This window comes from Pelophylax lessonae (assembly GCF_965119305.1).
Source record: "Pelophylax lessonae genome assembly, chromosome: 13".
Taxonomy (NCBI): domain Eukaryota; kingdom Metazoa; phylum Chordata; class Amphibia; order Anura; family Ranidae; genus Pelophylax; species Pelophylax lessonae.
The window spans coordinates 72179257-72204197 of NC_138780.1; the positions used below are offsets into that span (position 1 = coordinate 72179257).

At 45.6% G+C, this 24941-nt stretch overlaps 1 protein-coding gene across 1 annotated transcript in view; it reads left to right on the forward strand.

Moving 5' to 3' along the window:
• CCDC9B (coiled-coil domain containing 9B) overlaps positions 1-24941 on the forward strand; it is a 364648-nt gene that overhangs the window by 9492 nt on the left and 330215 nt on the right. The window contains exon 2 of the mRNA XM_082275011.1: positions 7458-7500. Within this exon, the coding sequence (XP_082131137.1) occupies positions 7480-7500 (21 nt within the window). The 5' untranslated portion in view covers positions 7458-7479. The remainder of the gene's footprint in view (positions 1-7457; positions 7501-24941) is intronic.

Genomic DNA, 24941 nt, shown 5'->3' on the forward strand with positions numbered 1-24941 from the left:
CACCATAACCACCAGGGATGGCAAACAGGGCTCAGAGAGCCTGCCAGTGGTGCCCCCCTATCAGTGCTGCCCACCAATGCCATCTATCAGTGCTGCCCACCAGTGCCCGTTATTGCCATCTATCAGTGCCGCCCACCAGTGCCCATTATTGCCCACCAGTGCTGCCTATCAGTGCCCATCAGTGCCCCCCATCAGTGCCACCCATCAGTGCCCATCAGTGCCACCCATCAGTGCCCATCAGTGCTGCCTATCAGTGCCCATCAGCGCTGCCTATCAGTGCCCACCAATGCTGCATATCAGTGCTATCTATCAGTGCCACATATCAGTGCCCATCAGTGCTGCATATCAGTGCTATCTATCAGTACCCATCAGTGCTGCATATCAGTGCCACCCCATCAGTGTCTCCTCATCAGTGCCTGTCAGTGCGGCGTCATCAGTGCCTATCAGTGCAGGAAAAAACTTATCTATTTACAAAATTTTATAACCTAAACAAAAAAACTTTTTTTTTTTTTTTTTTCAAACTTTTCGGTCTTTTTTTTATTTTTGCACCAAAAAAGAAAAAACCTGGCGGTGATCAAATACCACCAAAAGAAAGCTCTATTTGTGGGGAAAAAATGACATAAATTTGGTTTAGGTACAGTGTTGCATGACCGCGCAATTGTCATTCAAAATGCAACAGCGCTAAAAGCTGAAAATTGGTCTGGGAAGGAAGGGGGTTTAAGTGCCCAGTATTGAGGTAGTTAAACGGGAATTCCCACATGTTTATCCAGTCCTCCTGGTCCAGGTCCGGAACATCCCTGGTCCAGCGAGCATGAAGACCAGAGAGCTCCGGAGAATGAACCCGAAGGAGATGCGCGTAAAGGGTCGACACCGCCCGTTCGGAGCAGTCATGACGCAAAACCCGCTCAAGATCTGACTGCACCACCTGAGAACTACCGGGTGGGAACTGGGACTTGAAGGCATGGGAGAGCTGTAGGTAACGGAATACCATGGAGGGTGGTATGTGAAAGGAATCCATGAAGAACTGAAGGGGGGGAAAAGAGAGGTCAGGGGAGATGTCTGAGAGCTTCTTAACATGGTATTTCGTCCACGTCACTGGGTCCGGGAGGGAGTAGAGATGCGGTAGGTTGGGATTATGCCATAGTGGCGCGTTGGGGGAGACAGCAGAGCCTGGGTAGCCCTCCAGCTGCAGACCAGTCTTCCAAGCCCGTAGGACCGTAACCATGGAGGTCGTGAGACCATGCGGGGACTTAGGACCCCTAAACAACAGATGAGTGAGCGCCTCCACGGACCCAAGCGCCGCTGCCTCCACCGCAACCGCCGAATTGTGTAGATCTGGGTTCAGCCACCATACCACGGACACCAGTTGAGAGGCTATAAAATATTTGTGACAGTCAGGGAAAGCTAGGCCCCCCTGTGAGAGGGGGCGCATAAGAGTGGAAAGCTTATATCTCGGGGGGCGGGGGCCCCACAAAAAGGAGGAAAACAATTTATTCAGGGAAGTGAAGAAGGACTTAGGTATCCATTGTAGGGAGTGTCGGAAGAGATACGTAAATTTAGGGAGCACCTTCATCTTGACCAGGTTAACCCTGCCCAGAAGGGAGAGGGGCAAGTTCTCCCATGCCTTCAGTCTGATCCTGAGCGCCGCCACCACCGGGTCCAAGTTGAGAGTAGCAAAGTCTGCGGCATCCCTAGAGACCTTAACCCCCAGATAAACCAACGCATCCACCCACTGTAACTGAAGATCGGGCGGCGCCGAGTGTCGGGCCCCCTGGTCAATCGCCAACAGCTGCAACTTGGACCAGTTGACCTTCAGCCCCGTCACCCGAGAGTAGGTCTCCAGGACATGTAAGGCACCCTTGAGCGAGGAGTCGGCATCATTCAGGAATAACAGGAGGTCGTCAGCGTACAGGGCTACCCTCTCCTCCAGCCCGGCAATCCGCAGACCCCGAACCAGCGGGGAGGTGCGGAGGGCCTCCGCCACCGGCTCCATAGCAATGGCGAACAGGGCCGGGGAGAGAGGGCAGCCCTGCCTCGTGCCCCTGGACAGAGCAATACAAGACGACAACTGTCCCCCCAAACGGATGGCCGCCACCGGTGAGCTATAATTGATTTTCAACCAATCAATGAAGGGCAGGGGGAACCCCATCCTTCTGAGAGTCTCCCATAGAAAGGGCCACTCCACCGAATCGAAAGCTTTTTCGATGTCCAGCGAAGCAACCACTCTGGTACCCACATTAAGATGATGCGCCTGAAGGTTGGTATACAATCTGCGGAGATTAACGTCTGTGGACCTGTGTGGCATGAAGCCGGTCTGGTCTTGATCCACTACGGAGGGGAGTAAGGGTTGCAGACGGGTAGCCAGTAGTTTGGTCAGGATCTTAAGGTCGGTGTTGAGCAGTGCTATAGGTCGATAAGATGCGCACAACTTCGGGTCCTTAGGGGGCTTATAAATAAGAATAACGTGCGCTTCAGCCATTGAGGGAGGAAGAGACCCTTCCGCAAGACACCTGGTGAACGTCGAGGCCAGTAGAGGGGCCAAGAGTCCGGAGTTGGCCTTCTAAAAGTCCACGGGGAGGCCGTCTGGACCTGGAGCTTTGCCTCCCGGAATAGTCGAGAGAACAGCCAGGACCTCCTCAGATGTGATAGGCCTCACCAGCCATTCCCTCTCACAATCAGAGAGCCAGCCCAGGGCCACAGGGTCCAGGAGGGAGTATAAGTCGGTTGGTCGAAAGTCCGGGGGGAGGGTAGTGGCATAGAGGGCACTATAATACGAGCGAAAGGCGTCTAAGATAGCCTCGGGAGCAGTAATGGCTTCCCCTGCGGCAGAGGTGAGCTCCGGGACCACCATCAGGGGGGTGTCATGCTGGGAGATCAGCGCCAGAAACCTACCATTCCTATCCCCCTGCTCAAAAAAGGATTGACGGGCGTGGTACATGGACAACCTCGGACACATGAAGATGCAGGTCCCGCTTCATCGCCTGCAACGCCTCAAAGTTCGAGGTAGAGGGGTCAAGGCCGTACGCGGCGGTGGCCCCCTCCACCCCCCCCCCTCCAGGCGAGTCAGCTCCGCTCTGAGGCTCTGAGGAAGAGGCTAAGCCTCGAAACGCGTTAGCCAATACGAATTCAAGGGACAACATACCCTCGGATCACACAACTGAGGACTGCGCTCCTTATGTGATATGCTTTTAACCAAGAACTCGTTTGTGAGTATTTTTAATCTTTTTTCTTTTAATAAACCAACCAAAGGATAATGCACTAGGCCCGTGCGCCCCTGTGTTTGTTTGTTGTTTGGAGTCAGCTCCGCGGCCTGTTGAACTTTGACCGCTTTAATGGAGGACATATATTGGCCCCTAGTGTAAGCTTTAAAAGCGTCCCAAACCAACCCAGGCGAGGCCGTTTCAGCATTGTTCTTCCAATAGTCCTCCAGAACTGGCGGGATCCGAGAGGCGACATCTGGGTGTTCCACCCATTGGGAGCCCAAACGCCACATGGAGGCCGAACGGGCCACACCAGAGCGGAGGGTGAGCTCCAAGGGGCAGTGATCAGACAGACCCGCCGGTAAGTACCTCGCCGTCACCACATCGGACAGCGCCAGTGAGTTGGCAAACGCCAGGTCAATTCTGGAGGAGGTTTTGTAAGAAGAGGAGAAACACGAATACCCTCTCTGGTCCGGGTGCTTCCACCTCCAGACCTCCCGCACCCCAGCAGCCTCCGACCAGTGCAACAAGTCTTCTGAAAAGGATTTAGGGGGCGAAGGTCTGTCCAGAGTAGGAGAGAGGATGGCATTAAAATCCCCCAGAATCAGCAATTACGTAAGGCAGTAAGGGGCAATCTTATCCAACACAGAGTAGAGAATGTCCGACTTAAACGGAGGGGGAACATATAGGCCCACCAACACATATCTACAATGCCACAGGGTGAGGACCAGGACAACATAGCGGCCCATGGGGTCCGTATGAACCGCCTCCACGTCACATGGCAAGGTTTTGCGGATCAGTACCGAGACCCCACGGGCGTAGCCAGAGTAAGAAGCATGAAATGATTTTTGAACCCACGGCTTTTTGAGGGACTGAAGCTTGCTCCCCACCAGATGCGTCTCTTGAAGAATCACTATAGAAGGCTTGTGAGTGGATAGGTCCTGAAACATCAAAGCTCTCTTAAATTTAGAATTAAGGCCCCTGACATTCCAGGAGATGATGGAGAAGGACTGGGGGTCATGGGAGGCCATAACAACCATGGGAGGTGAAAATGGGGAGGGACCCCGCGGGAGCCCGCCGTAGCAGCTGGGGAGCAGCAAGACCAGCCGAACCCAAGCACCGCGCACACAAACATAAAACAGTGAACTCTAAAACACAGGAAAGAATAACAACATTACCCAGGCACGTGGTGCCTATCCTGCCAAACCCCAGCATCCCCCACAAAAAGGAAAAAAGAACGGGGGGGGACCGAGGCCCCCCGGGGGGAGCTGGGGCCAGCCTGTACCCCAAAAAACATCGCTGGAACTAGGGCTCCTGCGAGAGCTATAGCATAGAGCACGGGAGTGAGGGGCAGGGAAAAACCAAAAAAAGGGGGGGGGGGGAGAACTGAGCGGGTGGCCGGGGGGGGGGGGGGGGCTGCACAAAGGAACAGAAGGGTCAGCAGAGAGAAAAACAAAAGGAGAACCAAATGTCACAGTGTAACCCGGCGTCCAGAACCAGCTCCTTAATGGTGAGCTACCCAGAGTTCGTCAGAAATGGGTATAGGCAGTTCTCAAGGCACTGATAGGAGATGGGGGGGGGGCAGAGATGGGACAGGGGGCAAGAGGATAAGGCAGGGAGACAAAAAAGGGGGGGGAGTCCAGCCCCAGAGAGGACTGCAAAAAACACAAACATGGTGGATACTTGCATAGCCCAAGTTCAGGAGAAATTGCGGATCAGCGAACGTCCAGCCAGGAAGCCACCTGTTCCGGGGTGTCAAAGAACCTGGTGCGGTCACCGTCGATCATCCGGAGCCTGCTTGGATACAGGAGGCTATACTTGATACCCTGATCGCGGAGACGTTTGCGGATGTCGTCGAACTGGCGGCGTTGTCGTTGCACTTCTTGCGAATAATACGGGAAAAGCATAATTCGGGCGTCCTCATAGCGGAGTTCTTTCTTGGAGTGGGCCGCTGCCAAAAGCCGGTCCCGGTCCCGATAATTGAGGAGTCGCAGCAGGAATGGCCGGGGAGGCACCCCCGGGGCGGGGGGGGGGGTCGGGGGGATCCTGTGGGCCCTCTCCACCACGAAGGTCGGCGGCATGTCAGGCAAATCCAGCAGCTTGGGGAGAAAGGCTTCTGCGAATTCGGCAGGCCTGGAGCCCTCCGCCCGCTCCAGCAGCCCCAGGATGCGGATGTTATTACGTCTCAGGCGGTTTTCTGTATCTATCTCCCTGTCCTGGAGCGCTTTCACCTGCAGCTGTAAGGCATGAATGTCCCTGGAGTCCTCCCTGGAGTTGTCTTCCAGGCGGGATATGCGATCCTCTGCCTCAGACAACCGTGAGCGGAATTTGTCCAAGTCATGTCTAATAAGGCTGATATCCGTTGCCAAATAATCGATTTTCACAGTCAGGGTATCCTTACATGCCTTAATTGCCTCCAGGATGTCCGATGGAGAGGGATCCTGCTGTCGGCCGGGGCCCATCTCCGTCTGGGTGCTGACAGACATGCTGGAGAGAGAAGGCCTCGTGTCCAAGATGGCCGCCGGCGGCCTCTGGGGACCGGGAGGAGAAGCGGGTGCAGCTGAAGAACAGAGCCTCCCGGGAGCAATCGGAGGGGCTCGCCGCTTACCGCTCGACTTCCTAGGGGGACCCACGGTGAAGAAAGGGGTGCCAAGGATGATCGGTTAGCTCGAGGATAGTAAAGGATGAGATCAGGATCGGAGCTCCGGCGTTACACGTCTGCTCGGCTTCACATCCCGGCCACCCTGCGACATATTTTTGGTAAAAAAAAGTCCCAATAAGTGTATATTGTTTGGTTTGCGCAAAAGTTATCGCGGCTAGGAACTAGGGGAAAGATTTATGGCATTTTTATTTTATTTTTTATTTTACTAGTAATGGCGGCGATCAGCGATTTTTAGTGGGACTGCGACATTGCGGCGGACAGATCGGACCCCTAACTGACATTTTTGACACTTTTGGGGGGACCAGTGACATTACTACAGTAATCAGTGCTAAAAATATGCACTGTTACTGTACGAATGACACTGGCAGGGAAGGGGTTAACACCAGAGGCGATCAAAGGGTTAAATGTGTCCCTAGGGGATGCTTTCTAACTAGGGGGGGGGGGGGTGGGCTTGCTGCATAAACAGAGACCTGTATTCCAATTCCTGTGTTCATAACAGACAGAACAGCGTTCTGCTGTGTTTACAATGGCAGACCGCCGTTCTGTCTCCACAGGGAACGATCGTGGGTGCCCGGTGGCAATAGCGGCCGCCGGACCCGCTGATCAGCTTTTTCCTGTGGTAAATGGGCGTGCGCGCACCCCTCGCTAGCAGTCCCACGAGCTAATGTACAGGTACGTGGTTTCGTGGGACAGAGCCGACCTGCCGTCAAGTGGTTAAGCCAGCCATAGGCGGTTTGAATCTTGGCTGCTTCAGCAGGAACCACCCAAGATTCGAACCATGTATGGGCAGGCTGATTGTACCCAAATTGATTGATTGGTGGATAAACATGGGTACAACCAGCATGTTGGATTTTTCATATGAATATTTTTCACCCGGCTGGAGCAGCTTAGGGTTGGGGGGGGGTCTCTGCGGGAGGGATTCATCCATCAACACTGACTGTTGATGGGGAATCAGGCAATTTTCTTGGTTGCAGGAAAGAAAATCGCTCCATCTATGGTTGGCTAATCTGTGTTGTTCTGCTTCCTTGTAATGTCCTCCGGGGGCTCCCAAACCTCTCCTTTTCCCATCTCATTACATTTGTTTGAAATGAGCAGTGTACATTAGTTGCAGCCATGTGCACTACTCCAATATCACAAATCCCATAGTCCCTAGTCTATTTCGAGAAGAGAGGGTGACCTCGTTCCTACACACAGTGGGACCATGGAGAACGAACGTAGCCACCCTCTAACAGGAAGTCAGAGCACAGCAGCAAACAAAAAAAAAAATTGGTGATTTGGAGGAGGCCGAGAGGAATAGAAGGTACTTTTTTGTGTAACTTCTGTAAAAATTATTTTCATGTATTTGTATATTCCTATTAAACCAGAGTTTAGTGTTACTTTAAGCTTGATCTGTGTATAGGAAGACATTTATAAGAAACATTGCAATTCTGTTTTAAGCGTAAATAATTCAGTTTTGAGCACAAGTAGCATGAAGGAGCAGTTTATTAGAATGTATTGTATGTGTACATGTCTGAGTAACAGAAGAAGGTGCTTAAGAAAAAATAAGAAATGTTAAGGAACAAGAAAAAAAAAATATTTAAATATTTGTGTTGCAGTTTGGGATCTGAGAACCTTTCAATGGAGAATGGACAGCAGATGGTAAGTGATGTTTAGAAGCATTTTGTTAAAATTTGCTTATTTGGTTTTCTCCTGCCTCTTAACATGGAAGCTGTAGGGAATATAGCACATTAAATGGTATACATTCCTCAGCTCTCTATTGAACTTTGAGACTGGCTTGATGGCCGGTTAACTCCACATGCAGTCCAGTGTGGGTTTTTTTTTTGTTTGCATCAAAAACGCATTGATCAGGCATGTCCAAAGTCTGGGCCGCTTTAATACGGGTAATTTGGAAAAAGACATTGGCATCATTCATGGCTATTATTGCTACCATCATCGGTGGGTTCATATAGCCCTTATACAATTGTATTCAAAATTATTCAACCCCCCCAATGCTGTAAAGGGTTTTAGGGAATTTAGTGTACATTTGTAATTGTATTCAGAATAAAATCTTACAAGGACTTCTTAAAGAACCATATGCAACTAAAATGACACCAACTGGTTTTGTAATACAGTAGTAAATGTTTCTTTTGTGAATTCTTCATTGACACAATTATTCAACCCCTTAAAGACTACCACTCTGAAGAACAGAGGTTCATTGAAGTGTTTTCAATCAGGTATTGAAAACACCTGTGGATGTCAGGGAGCAGCAATAAAGCCTAATAAGCACCAATTAGGCAGCTTTAAAATGACTGTGATACTCAGCTCCTTCTAGACATTTACTGGTGTGGTTACAAACATGGTGAAGTCAAGAGAATGGTCCAGGAAGACAAGAGAAAAGGTGATTACTCTTCACAGGAAGGGCAATGGCTATAAGAAGATTGCAAATATGTTAAACATACCAAGAGACACCATAGGAAGCATCATTCACAAATTCAAGGCAAAGGGCACTGTTGAAACGCTACCTGGTCGTGGCAGAAAGAAGATGCTGACTTCGACGGCTGTGCGCTACCTGAAGCGTAGAGTGGAGAAAAGTCCCCGTGTGACTGCTGAGGAACTGAGAAAAGATTTGTCCGATGTGGGTACTGAAGTTTCTGCTAAGACAATACGGCGCACACTGCGTAATGAAGACCTCCATGCCAGAACTCCCAGGCTGACCCCCTTGCTGTCTCCAAAGAATAAGAAGAGTCAACTGCAGTATGCCAAAAGTCATGTGGACAAACCACAGAAGTTTTGGGATAGTGTTCTGTGGACTGAAAAAACAAAATTAGAACTGTTTGGGCCCATGGATCAACGCTATGTTTGGAGGAGCAAGGCCTATGAAGAAAAGAACACCTTGCCTACTGTAAAGCATGGCGGGGGGTCAATCATGCTTTGGGGCTGTTTTTGCTTCTGCAGCAACAGGGAAGCTTCAGCGTGTGCAAGGTATCATGAATTCTCTTCAGTACCAGGAGATATTGGATGACAATGTGATGCAGTCCGTCACAAACCTGAGGCTTGGGAGACGTTGGACCTTTCAACAGAACAATGATCCCAAGCATACCTCCAAGTCCACTAGAGCATGGTTGCAGATTAAAGGCTGGAACATTTTGGTGTGGCCATCAGTCACCAGACTTAAATCCGATTGAGAACGTCTGGTGGGACTTAAAGAAAGCAGTTGCAGTGCACATGCCTAAGAATGTGACTGAACTAGAGGCTTTTGCCCATGATGAATGGGCGAAGATACCCGTAGATTGCTGCAAGACACTTGTGTCAAGCTATGCTTCACGTTTAAAAGCTGTTATAACTGTAAAAGGATGTTGTACTAAGATTGAATGTCACTTGGGGTTGAATAAAACTGATAATGATGTGAGCACAGAAAAGACATTTGTGGTTATTTCATTATAAATGTTATGTTATATTTGTCTGACCTACACGTGCCTCTTTGATTTTGATAATTCAGTCATCCTGCTTACAATTAAATCAATGTCAAACTGGCCAAAACAATCAATTTCAGTGGGGGTTGAATAATTTTGAATAGAACTGTATATGGTTAACGCTTGTGTGATTAGGGAGCACGCATGCTCTGAATTGCGATGAATATACTAAAATCTCAGTTTGCCAGCTGGTCTAAATCACTGTTAAACATATTTGGACACAACATGTATACTATGAAAAGTATGCCGTTTGCAATAAACTTTGCATAAAATAGTTAATTTGCATTTAATTTCAATGGTCCAAAGAATGTCAGGCAAAATGATCGGCCCTCAGGCATGTTTAAAGAGGAAGTAAAGTAAAAAAAAAAAAACGAAAAAAAAAAGCCCTGTAAAGAGAAAGGCATGATGAGCTAGTATGCATCGCATACTAGCTCATTATGTAGTACTTACCTTAAAACGAAGCCCCCGCCGTGCCGCCACCTCAGCGACAGGACGGCGACATGTCCTGCCGTCCCGCTTCCGGGTTCGCGTCCTCCGGCCATCTGATTGGCCGGAGGCGCGATTACATCACTCCCGCGCATGCGCGCGGGAGCCGCCGTTCACGGCACTGAGCTCTGAAGGAACGGCACGGGTGGCCGTTCCCTCAGAGCGCCTGCGCCGATGACGTCATCGGCAGTTTGCGCTGTAAATATCTCCTAAACGGTGCAAGTTTGGGAGATATTTATAGCACCTATAGGTAAGCCTTAATATAGGCTTACCTATAGGTAAAAGTTATACAAGAGGGTTTACAACCTCTTTAATTCATCAAATCTAGCCCTCTGAAAATGAACACCCCTGGCATAGATAGTAGGTTATATGTTGTCCCATGACATAGTTCACACCAGTGTGGTCAGTTCCAGTTCCAGACAAAAAAAAGTAGAACAATTCTATTTTTTTTTTTTCTTATGCTCTCAACAGTACTGGAACCTATGTCTCTATTTAAGGTGAAGAAAAAAAAGGGGGAAAAATGCACAAGAACACATCGAAAATGCACCAGGAATGCATCAAGACTAGAAAGAGAATCCCCTGTTGGTGGGACTTTAAAGGCACTCAAATGTACATATACAACAATTATTTAGAAAATTTTAAATTTTTATTGAAAAAATATACAAAATGGCATAAAAAAGGCCAGTAAAGTAAAATACATCACATGTGCAGATTGAGAATAACCACATCAATTCAGGGTGATGACCCGACTAGTTTCGGAGTTTACAACAGATACTCCTTCTTCAGGGAGGGGAAAGGAAACCCTGGGTAGTGGTCTGAAGGTAGTTGATCAGACAGAATGGTCAAAACAAACAGCATGTCAGAATAAATTATACATCTCAACAATTCATAATAAATTTATAATTAAGAAAGCATGACAACTTACATTTTCTGCAGTGATGAGAGACACTATACACTTGCCATAATGATGTTAAAATCAAGTGATCTGCATGCTCAGCCGAGACCACACTTTTGTTATATAAGAGGTCTGACTGAAATGGTATTGCCTCAAGTTTGTATATTATGTAGAGGAAAGGCTTGTTATGGTGTGTAGTAGTTAGCCTTTGAATGCATCAAGGGAAGACAACTGGAGCCAACATTTGGCAGGTTCGCTGGAAAAGGAAGATATACCTATCAGATGAAATCCCTTCATTGTGGGGGGAAAATGGACATGTGGCTAAATAGGAGGGAGAGGAGGAGAGAAGGGAACATTTGGAAAAGGGAGAGAGTCTATATTAAACAAACCTTTTCAAGTCTTATACTGTGTAGTTCCACTTATTATTGGCCTGTACTGTGCAGATCATATCTTAAATAGATATGTGTTTTGCTGCATAGTAAGGACGGCAGAAAAGATTATCTAACTAGATTCAAAGTCCATAGAGGATCAATTATGATTAATTCTTTCCTCCTCTATTCCGTAATGGTAGCCACAGTCAAAATATTCCCAGAAATTAAGAGAGAAGAAATAAATGAAGTTACCTTTGTGAGACAGCAAGTCAAAAAGAGCCCACTGATGTCGGACAACCTCCAGTGTTCGCGGCAAGTGAGCAATGCAGCTCACTGTCGCGAATTTGGAGGTTTAAGTATGTAAATTGGTGTAACAGCTGTATTAACTTATCTGATTAGATGATCCTTCCTCCAGCTGATCGCCATCTGGGCTCCCTGGTGCGGAGGGGCCGATCGTTCCCTCCATACCCGTCTGTGTGCTGGTCAGACGGGGCGGAAGTGCGGTCGGCTCCTGCGTTCCACCGGCACGTCATACGCTCCATCGGCGTGGACCGCAGGCGGGGCGTAGTGTGAGTGTACATCTGTTGTCTCACAGGGAGACATAGATGGAATAGACGGAACTCATGTCGCGGCTCACCACTAGGTGGCGGCCGCTTCACGTGCCGGGTTGTATCCTTAACCACTTTAATACAGGGCACTTCCCTCCCTTCCTGCCCAGGCCAATTTTCCCCTTTTAGCGCTGTTGCATTTTGAATGACAATTGCGCGGTCATACAACACTGTACCTACACCAAATTTATGTCATTTTCCCCCCACAAATAGAGCTTTCTTTTGGTGGTATTTGATCACCTGTGCGATTTTTACTTTTTGCTAAACAAATAAAAAAAGACCGAAAAGTTTGAGAAAAAAAATTTTTTTGTTTGTTATACAATTTTGTAAATAAATAAGTTTTTTCCTGCACTGATGAGACTGCACTGATGAGGAGGCACTGATGAGGAGGCACTGATGAGGAGGCACTGATGGGGTGGCACTGTTGGGGCGGCACTGATATGTGGCACTGATAGGTAGCACAGATATGCAGCATTGGTGGGCACTGATAGGCGGCACTGCTGGGCACTGATAGGCGGCATTGATGGACACTGATAGGTGGCACTGACGGGCACTGATAGGTGGCACTGACGGGCACTAATGGGCACTGATAGGCGGCACTGATGGGCACTGATGGGCGGCACTGATGGGCGGCACTGATGGGCACTAATGGGCACTGATAGGCGGCACTGGTGGGCAATGGACACTGGTGGGCGACACTAAAGGATGGCAATGATGGGCACTTGTGGGCAGCACTGATAGGGAGGACACTGGTGGGCATCACTGATGGGGAGGGCAATGGGGGGCTCCCTGAGCCCTGATTGCCATCCCTGGTGGCCATAGTGGGCATCCCTGGGGTCATAGTGTGCATCCCTGGGGTCATAGTGGGCATCCCTGGTGGATCTAGTGGCATCCCCCCCCCCCCCGAGGGTCTGCACTGGTAATCAATGATCTGATTACCAGTGCCGACCCCCCCCCTGACAGGGGAGCCGCCGATCGGCGCTCCTTTACTCGTGCCTGTCAGGCACGAACTAAGGAAAGCCGATAAACGGCTGTTCCTATTTACTATGTGACCAGCCGTGATTGGACACGGCTGATCACATGGTAAAGAGCCTCCGTCAGAGGCTCTTTACCGAGATCGGAGATGCAGGGTGTCAGACTGACACCTCGCATCACCGATCGCCACTCTGCGCGCCCCCGGGGGGCGCCCAGAGCTGTGTTATCCTGCCGCCGTCATATGACGTCCGGTCAGGATAACACAACCACATTCCCGCCGTCAATTTGTAATAGGGCGGGCGGGAAGTGGTTAATGTGCATTCGCTGGCCACTGAATACACACAGCATAACCCCGGAAACAGACATATTGACTGGTCTGGGTTTCTGTTATGTAATATCTGTGAGGAAAGAGAGACTGTAAACCTAAAAGAATATAATTGCATTTAGACAGCAATTTATTTAGATGTATATATCTGTTACGATTTGGACAAATAAAACAGTAGTGTGATTCAAGGCGAGCATGGAGAAACACTTAAGAGGGGGATTACAAGCCAAAGAGAATACATGCGTAAATGTTATTATTGATCTTAAGCCAATATTATGTATAAACACCTGCCTATGTCATCCGCTACTTCTCAAAATATTTGCAGCAGAGTTTGAATGGAGGGATTACCTCTCATTAAATATTCCCTAATGCTCATGTGGGAATATTAAGGGAATAATGAAAAAAGGGAAAAAACAGACTATTTTTCCATCCCTCCCGAGGTAAACCCTTCTAAGAAGGGTTTAAAGGATACCATCTCATTTAGCCCAGGGGGCTCAGTGGCTTTGAGGAAATAAATCCACCGTAGCTCCATCTGTAGGAGAACCTTGTTCCAGTCTCCACCTCTGGAGCTAGGGTGGATTCTATCAAGAATTAGAAATTTGATTTTGGGAAATTTTCCCGAGTGAACAAGGCCTGTGTGCCGTCCAAGAGGAAGGTCCGGATCACAGGTCTTCATGCTCTTGATGTGTCTGTTAGGCCGTTTGAAAAAATCCAATTTCGTCTTGCCGACGTAAAAACAGCCGCACTGTCAGAGGAGTAAATATACCACTCCGTGAGTGCGGCAGTTGGCAAAGTGTTTAGGTTTGAAAACATGACCGTTCGGCAGAATTGGATTTTTAGAGGTAAGCAGTACTTGCAGTACTTGCAGCTACCGCACATATAGGTGCCCCTATATTTGCATGGGTCTGTTCTTTTTTGGCTTTTGAATTCGCTCTGAACTAATTTATCCTTGAGCACCGGTACCTTCCTATAAGTAAAATGGGGGTGCACAGGGACGCGCTTCCCTAGAGTTGGATCTAGTGCAAGCACATGCCAATATTTGAACACTATTTTTTTTAATTGTTGGGTGTTGCTCCAAGTATGTAGTAATTATCCTCAGGACAGAATCATCCTGTTTGTGAGCCTTAGGGGATAATTGTTTCTATCACTGAGAATGGCCTTTTTATAGGCCTTTTTTAGAATTGTTTTAGTATACCCTTCTGGAATGCATCAAAAACATATCAAAACCATGCATGCAGAAATATTTCTGGAACGTGTTTCTATTGTATGAACTGGCCCCTAATCCAAATACCTCGGCAAAGAGTGAAGACATAGAGACTTCAGGTTCTAGTCATTTTCCTTGTTCCTTTAATGTCTGAGTGTACAACAGGCATCCTCGTAGATCAATATCAATACACAGCCCAAACTAGTCTTTGAATGCAATAATTTGAGGCATTTTGGGTGTAGTAGTGTCTAGCAAAGGCAGGTATTAACAGATGTTGGTCATTTTATCATAGAGTATATGACGTACAGGTAGAGTCTTCGGAAAGTCACTGAGCTGCCTTCTACTATCCCTTTATATGACCATAGGGATTTTATTATTATTATTATTATTATTATTATTATTATTATATTTAGTACACTGATGAATATGTGCTGGAACTCTGTGTATTTTAATTACCTTTTATTTAATGTTCTATAGATGTACAGTGTATAAACAAATAATCCTAGGAGAGAAAGAAATTGTGTTGTGCATGGTACATAGATTGATGCCGGTGTTCCACTAATTTCATAGCTGCCCCCTCCCACAATTTGCTACATAATGTAACACCAAACCAGTATGATTACTTGCTCTTTAAGGCCCCTTTCATACATGGGAGTCTGTCAGCGGACTCCTTTTTTCTCAGCGGGGGATCAATCCGCCGATCCCCTGCTGAGCAGGCGGATGGCAGCTCTGTCTCTGCGCTGTGTGCGGAGACAGAGCTGTCAGGTCCCCAATCTTCTCCTGACCCTTCTCATCCGATCCGATCCGCTGGACGGATGGAAAATAGGGTTTCCATCCGTCCAGATTTGACGGACCGGATCGGATGTCAGCGGACATGTCTCCGTAGAGATGCATGGGGCATCCGTTCATATCCGCCTGTGAGTTTTTTAGGCAGATCGGAACGGGTCTGCCTGTGTGAAATGGGCTTTAAGGAAACGGGAGGACAAAAGTATAGAAACATCATATAGTTAGCAATTGCCCTTCCCAGCACACTGCTCAAAATACTTGCTATTCCTTTGATCCTCAGACTCTGGGTGCTGGTTTAAAATAGTCTGTCTTTACTTCACTCTGCAAGATGCAGATAAATAGATAAGAACCATACACCAGTCTGTGCTCTTCTGAGTTACTTTATTGGATCACCCATATTATATACAGTATACAGCCATGGTATCTCCACCCAAGAAAGCCAATTACTCAACGCATTTCACCACAATGTGTCGTAATTACAAGGTAATTACATTGCTGACTTTGTTTTCAAGATGTAGGTTTCAGGGCTTTCGTCTTACTATTGACTTTACTATTTGACTTTGATTTCAAACAAATATATGGGATTGTCATTAAGTCTTTTCACACTTTTCTGGCTGCATGATTCTTCTTATTCTGGGATTCGCTAGTTAGAAAAGCCAGGGTCAGCACGATGACCTTGGAATTTGCACTTTTAAAACAAGCATCCAATGGCAGTTCTCATTTTTCTATCAACACAAGCTAAACTACAGCCTCTACCTTATCTTCTATCCTCATCAGTGGATTGTCCTCACTGCTACAGAGAGCTCTGCAGCATTCTGTTTTGAGCGTGAGGTGGCTTGATGGCCCCCTTAGTTGGGTATGCTCTTGACTCCCTGGGCTCGCAAGAACTTGGTTGATTGACATTGGACAATGAAGGAGGATGCATGAAACAGTGCAAGAATATGGAGAGGTTGAGTACTGCTTGACAATTTTGTTTTTCTATACTGGACAAAGTTATAAACACATTAAACTTCACATAGGACTTTTAAGTGGTCATTTGCCTTTACACAGTTCTGCATTTTGTCTAGTTGGCCCTACTTCCCTGCCTCCTTATTTAGCAAGTTACCATTTTCACCAATTGAGAAGTTGGTCACTGTGTAGTGCTGATGTATTTGAATTTATAATGTCTCTCCTGCTCACCAGAAAAGAGGTTGCAAACCCTCAAATGTACCCAGTGAACTGACTAGCATTAGGTGATGAACAGAGATTAAACAAATTCTTCTACATAAGGCCTCATGCACATTGGATGTTTTTAACATGGCTGTTAGGGTATTCTGGCGTTTTTTTTTTTTTCGGTTTAGTTCAGCTTATTTTAAACGCTAAAGGCTTTTTCCTTTTTTTTTTTTCCGAAGGCTTTGTTTAGCGTCCTTTGTTTTTTCTACGGTTGGAGATTTGGAGATATTTCATCTCATGCTGGTTGACAGCCATTCTAACTTTTTGATCTTTAACGTACCACTGTATTTAACCCCCTGATGAAGATTGCGCTTGCTTATCGAAACGTGGTGGGTGTATTCTGTAATCAACATGCAGTTCTTGCTATTTACAGTCTTTATATATTCTTGGCTGATTTGTTATCAGATTATATTGTGCTATGGTCTTTGATTTTAAATATCTCTATAATAAACTGTATTTTTTTTTTTACGTTTATTATTTTGGGATGTTCTTATTGAGTGCCTAAAAAATCCCATTTTGTGAAAACAAGCTTTTGATATGACTGGGAATCTGGCACGATTGGGGCCACTGCTTTTTGAATCTATAAATTATTAAGACTGTTCTAGTTTTAAACAGTTGTAAATTGCCCCCCCCCCCCCCAAAAAAAGGGCACCCAGGCGTTTGGGTCATAGTGTGCTAGTATGCATTGCATACTAGTGCATTATGACAGACTTGCCTAATAAATGAAGCCCCCCAGCGGTGCGTTATCACCACTATAGGTGCTTCCATCCTTACCTGGTCTTCTGGGTTCGCAGGCTTTAGTCAGTAGTATTGGCCAAGCCCCGATGGCATCACTCCCACGCATGTGTGCCAGAGATAAGGCTGTTGCACAAACCTCTGAATGGCAAGCACAGTCCATTCAGAGCCCAGTGCACCTGTGCCAGTGACGTCACCAACTGCTGCTAGAATAAATATCTCCCGTCTCCTACATTTAGTAGATATTTACTGTACCTATAGGTAAGCCCTATTATAGTCCTAACTATAGGTAAAAATAAAAGAAGTGACTTTACTACCACTTTAAGTGGAACTAAACCATCTTATCCTTTACAGCCAAGGAAGCTGCCATATTTTGCCTCTGATTGATCTGCAGTTGCTTTGGTGCTGCATGTGTGATCAGTTATAACACATCCATTTGATGGCTTGACAGTGTGGTTCAGAGCACAACCAATGTGACAGAATTCATGAATTTAGAATTCATGACATGCCTGGTTTTGTAAAAAAATGGTGACATCTATGGACTACTTTTATTATAAAAAAAAAAATTCTATGGACTACTAGTTCCTCCTTTATTTTTTGGAAAACGCAAGTAAAATGGAAAGATTAGTGAGTCAGCGCTGCCCTTTTATATCTGACATACTGTGTAATAAAACTATACATATAATAAAGTGCTGGGGTGCAAATCTAATTACCATCTGTATGGAGCCTAGTAAAATCCATAATCCTACAATTAAATATCTTTAACAAAATAAAATGATACTTAATAAACGATCAAAGTGCTAGTTGTGCTTTTCAATCAAAAATAACCAATGAATAAATATAAATGAAAAAAGCTATTGAGAACGCCCAATTGGAGGGCGAAACGCAGCGTCTAGCGTGGCAGAGAGCGTGTGACGTCAGCCCCTATTACTTCCAGTCGGTGGAACGCACGCTGCAAGAGCAGTGTCCATCAGACCAGACCCGACCCGAACGAATTTTATTACCTGCAACATTGTAAGTGTGATTTTTTATTTTAATAAACTTTCAATATGTACTTCACCATAGCGGGCTAATTTTTTCTTTCTTGTGAAGAATCAACAAGTGGGACACAATCATGAAGTGGAACAAAATTTATTGGATATTTCAAACTTTCTTAACAAAAAACTGAAAAATTGGGCGTGCAAAATTATTCAGCCCCTTTACTTTCAGTGCAGCAAACCCTCTCCACAAGTTCAGTGAGGATCTCTGGATGATCTGATGTTGACCTAAATGACTAATGATGATAAATGGAATCCACCTGTGTGTAATCAAGTCTCTGTATAAATGCACCTGCACTGTGATAGTCTCAGAGGTCCGTTTTAAAGAGCAGAGAGCATCATGAAGAACAAGGAACACACCAGGCAGGTCCGAGATACTCTTGTGGAGAAGTTTAAAGCCTGATTTGGATACAAAAAGATTTCCCAAGCTTTAAAAATCCCCAAGGAGCACTGTGCAAGCGATAATATTGAAATGGAAGGCGTATCGGACCACTGCAAATCTACGAAGACCTGGCCGTCCCTCTAAACGTTCAGCTCATACAAGGAGAAGACTGATCAGAGATGCAGCCAAGAGGCTCATGATCACTCTGGATGAACTGCAGAGATCTACAGCTGAGGTGGGAGACTCTGTCCATAGGACAACAATCAGTCGTATACTGCACAAATCTCGCCTTTATGGAAGAGTGGCAAGAAGAAAGTAATTTCTTAAAGATATCCATAAAAAGTGCAGTTTAAAGTTTGCCACAAACCACCTGGGAGACACACCAAACATGTGGAAGAAGGTGCTCTGGTCAGATGAAACCAAAATCTAACTTTTTGGCAACAATGCAAAACGTTATGTTAGGCGTGAAAGCAACACAGCTCATCACCCTGAACACACCATCCCCACTGTCAAACATAGTGGTGGCAGCATCATGGTTTGGGCCTGCTTTTCTTCAGCAGGGACAAGGAAGATGGTTAAAATTTGATGGGAAGATGGATGGAGCCAAATATAGGACCATTCTGGAAGAAAACCTGATGGAGTCTGCAAAAGACCTGAGACTGGGACGGAGATTTGTCTTTCAACAAGACAATGATCCAAAACATAAAGCAAAATCTACAATGAAATGCACAAATAAACATATCCAGGTGTTAAAATGGCCAAGTCAAAGTCCAGACCTGAAGCCTGAAATGTGGCAAAAGGTCAAAGTTCAAGGGGGCCGAATACTTTCGCAAATCACTGTACATCTTTCTGGTGATTGGGGTCACCCAAGGGGAGCACCAGCACTTTTTGTGTAAATACTGCACTGAAGCACCTTTTGTTCACCATCAACTGATTTATTGAAGGACTTTTTTCATTCATATTTATATATTTGTTTATTGGTTATTTTTGATTGAAAAGCACAACTAGCACTTTGATCATTTATTATCATTTTATTTTGTTAAAGATATTTAATTGTATGTTTATGAATTTTACTAAGATCCATACAAATGGTAATTATGCACCCTTGCACTTTATTATATGTATAGTTTTATTACACAGTATGTCCGATATAAAAGGGCAGCGCTGACTCGCTAATCTTTTCACTTTTAGGCCTTTTCACACGGTCCGCATTCCGTTGCGGACCGTGATCTGCTCAGCGGGGATCGATCCCCGCTGAGCCGGCGGATGACAGCTCCGTCTCCGCACTGTGTGCGGAGAGGGAGTTGTCAGAGCCCCGCTTTCTCTATGGGGAATCGGATGAGAGCGGACCGCCTGTCCGCTCTCATCCGATCCCATCCGATCCCCAGGACGGATGGAAAATAGGGTTTTCATCCGTCCGGATTTCACGGATAGGATCGAATGCGGATGGCAGCGGGTGTCAGCGGACATGTCATCGCTGACATCCGCTGCTCCATAGGGCTGAATGGGGCATCCGATCAGATCCGCCTAAAAAACTGACAGGCGGATCTGATCGGAACGCCCATGTGAAAGAGCCCCTAAAGGCACTATACCTTATCAGTCAGCAGCAGCCTTTTTTTTGGATTAATTTACACGTTTTGATTAATTTACACCACAGGTTAGGTAAGATCCATAAGCGCTTGGACCCCCCATTTTTTCATTTACTCTCAAGTAAAATGGAAGCCTTTAATTTTTTACATGGCTGCTGCGGAATGTTTTGGAATTTTGGGATAAATATTGCACACCACCCTGAATCTTAGACCCGGTCCACACTAGCGCGACTTGTCAGCCTGACAAGTCGCGCTCCCTCGCAGTCCATTGACTGCTACAGGACCCGTTCTAATATGAGCGACACAAGTCGCTCCGACTTAGAAAAAGGGTCCTGTACTACTTCGGGGCGACCTCGGAGCGACTTGCATAGACTTCCATTATGTGAAGTCCATGCAAGTCGCTCCGAAGTCGTGGTGCATGGGAATGCACAAGTCGCCCCCGAAGTAGTACAGAGTCGTGTCGCCCCAGTGTGAACTGACTCTTAGAGACAGCTGATGTAAAACCTCTTAGAAAGTTTCCAAAAATATTATAACAAACATTTGCAGTTTCACTCTTTCTGTTGCTTTCCTTGCAACATTTTTAAAAAGTGTGCTGTAGTTTGCCTTATTTGGAGTCAGGAATTTGTGTAACACTCAATTTTACTGTGACTGTCAGTGTGGACTGGTGTTTCTTAACCTTTTTTTAGTCAAGGCACCCTTTAAATTGATTCACAATTTTGAGGCACTCTATTCTCAAATTTAAAAAACTAATCTAATAGTTTTACATTATGCAACAATATCCATGTACATATGACACCCAATGTTGGAGGTCATTTATTCTTCCAAATACAGCTTTGCCCACTGGTACGGACTAGTATTGCAATGTTTCTCTCTTTCACTCAGCTAATGTGATCTCATTGCTGATGAAGAGGGACAAGGGAGGTTCAAACAAGGATACTGTGCAGGCGCCCGACATCCTCATCAACTGATGACATCATTGGTTGTTAGGATGTCGGTGCCTATAAGGTTATAATGGCGCACAATGAAAACCTGTGGCTTGATCCACTCGCTGGCTTGTATACGGTTTTTGGGCAATTTTTAGGAATTTTCCCAAGGCACCCTTGTTGAAAAAGGCTGGTGTAAACTATACCTAGAAATGTAAGGGAAAAATATTGCGCTAACCATAAAAATAAGCTGCTACACACCACAGCTGACAAAAAGATTGTGATGCAAAAATATTATCCAAAAGTGCAGCGCTAATAAACATGAGTGTAAATGCAAGAAAGAAAAATACATGTAAAAAGTGAATAAACAATCATAAGTCCAAATGCAGTCCAAATGTGTTTAAAGTAAACATGAGATCAATAATCCCCAGTGCGTAAGGGACATGTCTGTCCAATGTAGTAATGATCAGGTGCTCAATGGATCCCAGCACCAACTGAAAAATGGAGATGCAGTTTGCTCAGCAGAACCGTAGGACCCAAGAATGCCATATACACGTATGATGGGGGAATCAAAAATGGAGAAGGATCTGGGAGTCTTGGTTGATGATAGATTAGGCAACGGCATGCAATGTCAAGCGGCAGCTGCCAAAGCCAGCAGAATATTAGCATGCATAAAGAAAGGGATGTATTCCAGAGATAAGACTATAATCCTTCCACTTTATAAAACTCTGGTCCGACCGCATCTGGAGTATTCTGTCCAGTTCTGGTCGCCAGTCCTCAGGAGGGATGTGTTGGAGCTGGAGAGGGTCCAGAGAAGGGCAACTAAACTAATTAGGGGATTGGAGGACCTTGACTATGAAGAGCGTCTGCAATCGCTCGATTTATTCTCCCTGGAGAAGAGACGTCTGAGGGGGGACATGATAGCAATTTATAAATATCTTAATGGGGATCCCAGCTTAGAAAAAAAGCTGTTCATTCGAAGGGATTGCATGAGGACTCGAGGGCATACAATGCGATTAGAGGAGAAGCGAGAGTTAGGGCTACAAGATTGTGGAATTCTCTACCACAAGAGGTGGTTTCTGCGGGTAGTATGGTGGCTTTCAAAAGACTCTTAGACTTACATCTCAAGGATCAGAACATTCAGGGGTATGTGAGATGATTACAGCCACACACACCTACACAGGTTGAACTGGATGGACTATTGTCTTTAGTCAACCTCACCGACTATGTAACTATGTAACATATAGCACCTGGGTCAAAACAGCTGGATATGTTGTAAAAAGGAGATCTGGAATACTCAGCAAGCCATGGATATCCAAGTGGATATTTAAAGCAGATACATCACCCCAAAACCTCTCTATCAGCCAAGCAATGGCGGATGGAACCAGGAAATAGCGCTACTGACAGCCTACCATTACATCCTTTCATGCTCCCTCCCATGAGATGTTTGTAAGTGTAATTTTATTTATTTGCTGAATACATTTTTTTTAGCAGTATTACACTATCTTCTGTTCCTCCTTCCTGGTTCCATACGCCATTGCTTGGCTGATCGAGAGGTTTTGGGGTGATGTATCTGCTTTAAATCTCCACTTGGACATCCATGGCTTGCTGAGTATTCCGGATCTCCTTTTTACAACATATCCAGCTGTTTTGACCCAGGTGCTTTATAGCACTCTGAATCCTACGTTTCTGGTGAGCAAATTGCATCTCCATTTTTCAGTTGGTGTTGGGATCCATTGAGCACTTGATCACCAATACATTGGACAGCCAGGTCACTTACACACCGGGGGTTATTGATCTCATGTTTACTTTAAACACATTTGGACTGCATTTGGACTTAACAGGGTTGTTTATTCACTTTTTGCCTGTAATTTTCTTTCTTGGATTTACACTCATGTTTATTAGCGCTGCACTTTTGGATAATAATAAACTATACCTAGGAATGAACAAGAACTAATCGAGTCCTCATACTTTCTCAAGGGAGTGGTGGTATACTCTTATCTAAGAGAGTTCATGCTACTTCTAACATCAGTGCACACATACAGATCAGCACACATCTTTTTTTAGCTCCTAACTTCTTTTTTACACTTCTGTGTTTAACATATGTAAAAGGTATAGTCAGGATTATGTGTCACTCGTAAACATCCAAGTCAAGCCTACTGCATTTTGGAAAGGTTTTGAAAAGGATCTTGGTAACTTTATTAGTGGTTTGAAGGTGTTGTTTATAATTATGTATGTATATGTTCTAAAACCAGATTTGTTAATCGCATATGCAATATTGCTTCCTACTGTATTTCTTGTCTATTCAGTGGAACGGGATTTTAGAACATCTGGGTTATTATGCTGCCAAAGGAGGAATAAACACTGGCAAAAAAACAAAACAATTGGCCAGACCTTGCTTATAACCCCTCTTAGGGCCAGCTTGCTTAGTTTTTTGCTCATGTCTAGAATGATTGATGTCTTTTCTTAAGCTCAACTGATTCAAGAGTTAAAGGATAGATTCACCTTTAGTAACATGTTGCACCCATAGTTGGGGTGTAACATGTTACTAAATCACCTGCCCCCACCCTGACCCGATCTCCCATTGTGACAGCCGGCTGGGGATCCTCTTCCTGCACCCACTGCCACAATTTAAAAGCAACGCGGCCATGTGGGCTCCACCCATGCAACCATGTCCTTTATTCAGAGTTCTGTGAATGAATGAACTACATCTACCATCAGCCATTGCATCTGACAGCTTGTAGTTCTCAGTGAGCTACAAGGACGCTGATGTGTGCTGTAGTAGTTCATTGATAATCCTGAAATTCACATGCTTTACCTGTGCACATGCAAAAAAAGTACATTCATTTTTTAAAGGTGAACTTCTACTTTAACCTGACATTTTCTTCTGGCAAACCTTTTTTAAATCAAGATTCTACATATTGATAGCTGCTAGTGGAACACCCACTTTTCCTTCCAGCTATCCAGTGCAGTTTTTTCTACAGTATCTGCTGTTGAATCTCACTACGACCAGTCCTGCTAAACTGGGCCTTCACAGAGGGACCTCAGAGCAATGGGTTCTTTTTGGAGTGCTTCCCAGAGAGCTTTTTAGGTTCTGAGCTGTGGCACCTGGTGTATACCAAAAGATTGATAATCATGTGGATCTAATCACCGCTCTGAACTTTAGCTGTTCTAGAGACTTCATGTCCTCTGTTGTGCATCAATCTCTGTCTGTGCATATGTGTAGAGTACTTTGCCTTAATTGCTGGATGGTGGAACAAACCTGCAAAAGTGATATGCTCTTCATGCCCTTCAAGGGTCAGTGCCTCTTTGGAGCATTGTTGGACAGGTTCACGAAGAATTCTATTAGCAGTACCCATCTCCATCGATTCGTGCCTTCTGCAAAGCAATGCAGGGATCTACAAAATTTCTAAATAAAGGGCCAGTTTACTGTCCTTCAAGCTTTAGAGGGGCCAGACTGTGGCCAGCGAGAGTAGTAAATGTCCCATCGTTGGTGTCAGTGGAAGGAATAGTGCCCCATAATTGGTTTCAGTGGAAGGAATAGTGCCCCATAATTGGTGTCAGTGGAAGGAATAGTGCCCCATAATTGGTGTCAGTGGAAGGAATAGTGCCCCATAATTGGTGTCAGTGGAAGGAATAGTGCCCCATAATTGGTTTCAGTGGAAGGAATAGTGCCCCATAATTGGTGTCAGTGGAAGGAATAGTGCCCCATAATTGGTGTCAGTGGAAGGAATAGTGCCCCATAATTCGTGTCAGTGGAAGGAATAGTGCCCCATCATTGGTGTCAGTGGAAGGAATAGTGCCCCATCATTGGTACCAATGGAAAGAATAGTGCCCCATCCTTGTTAGTGAAACGAATAGTGCCCCATCATTGGAGCCATTAGAAGAAATAGTGACCCATTATTGGAGTCAGTGGAAGGAATAGTGACCCATCATTAGTTTCAGTGGAAGGAATAGTGACCCATCATTGGTTTCAGTGGAAGGAATAGTGACCCATCATTGGTTTCAGTGGAAGGAATAGTGCCCCATAATTGGTGTCAGTGGAAGGAATAGTGCCCCATAATTGGTGTCAGTGGAAGGAATAGTGCCCCATCATTGG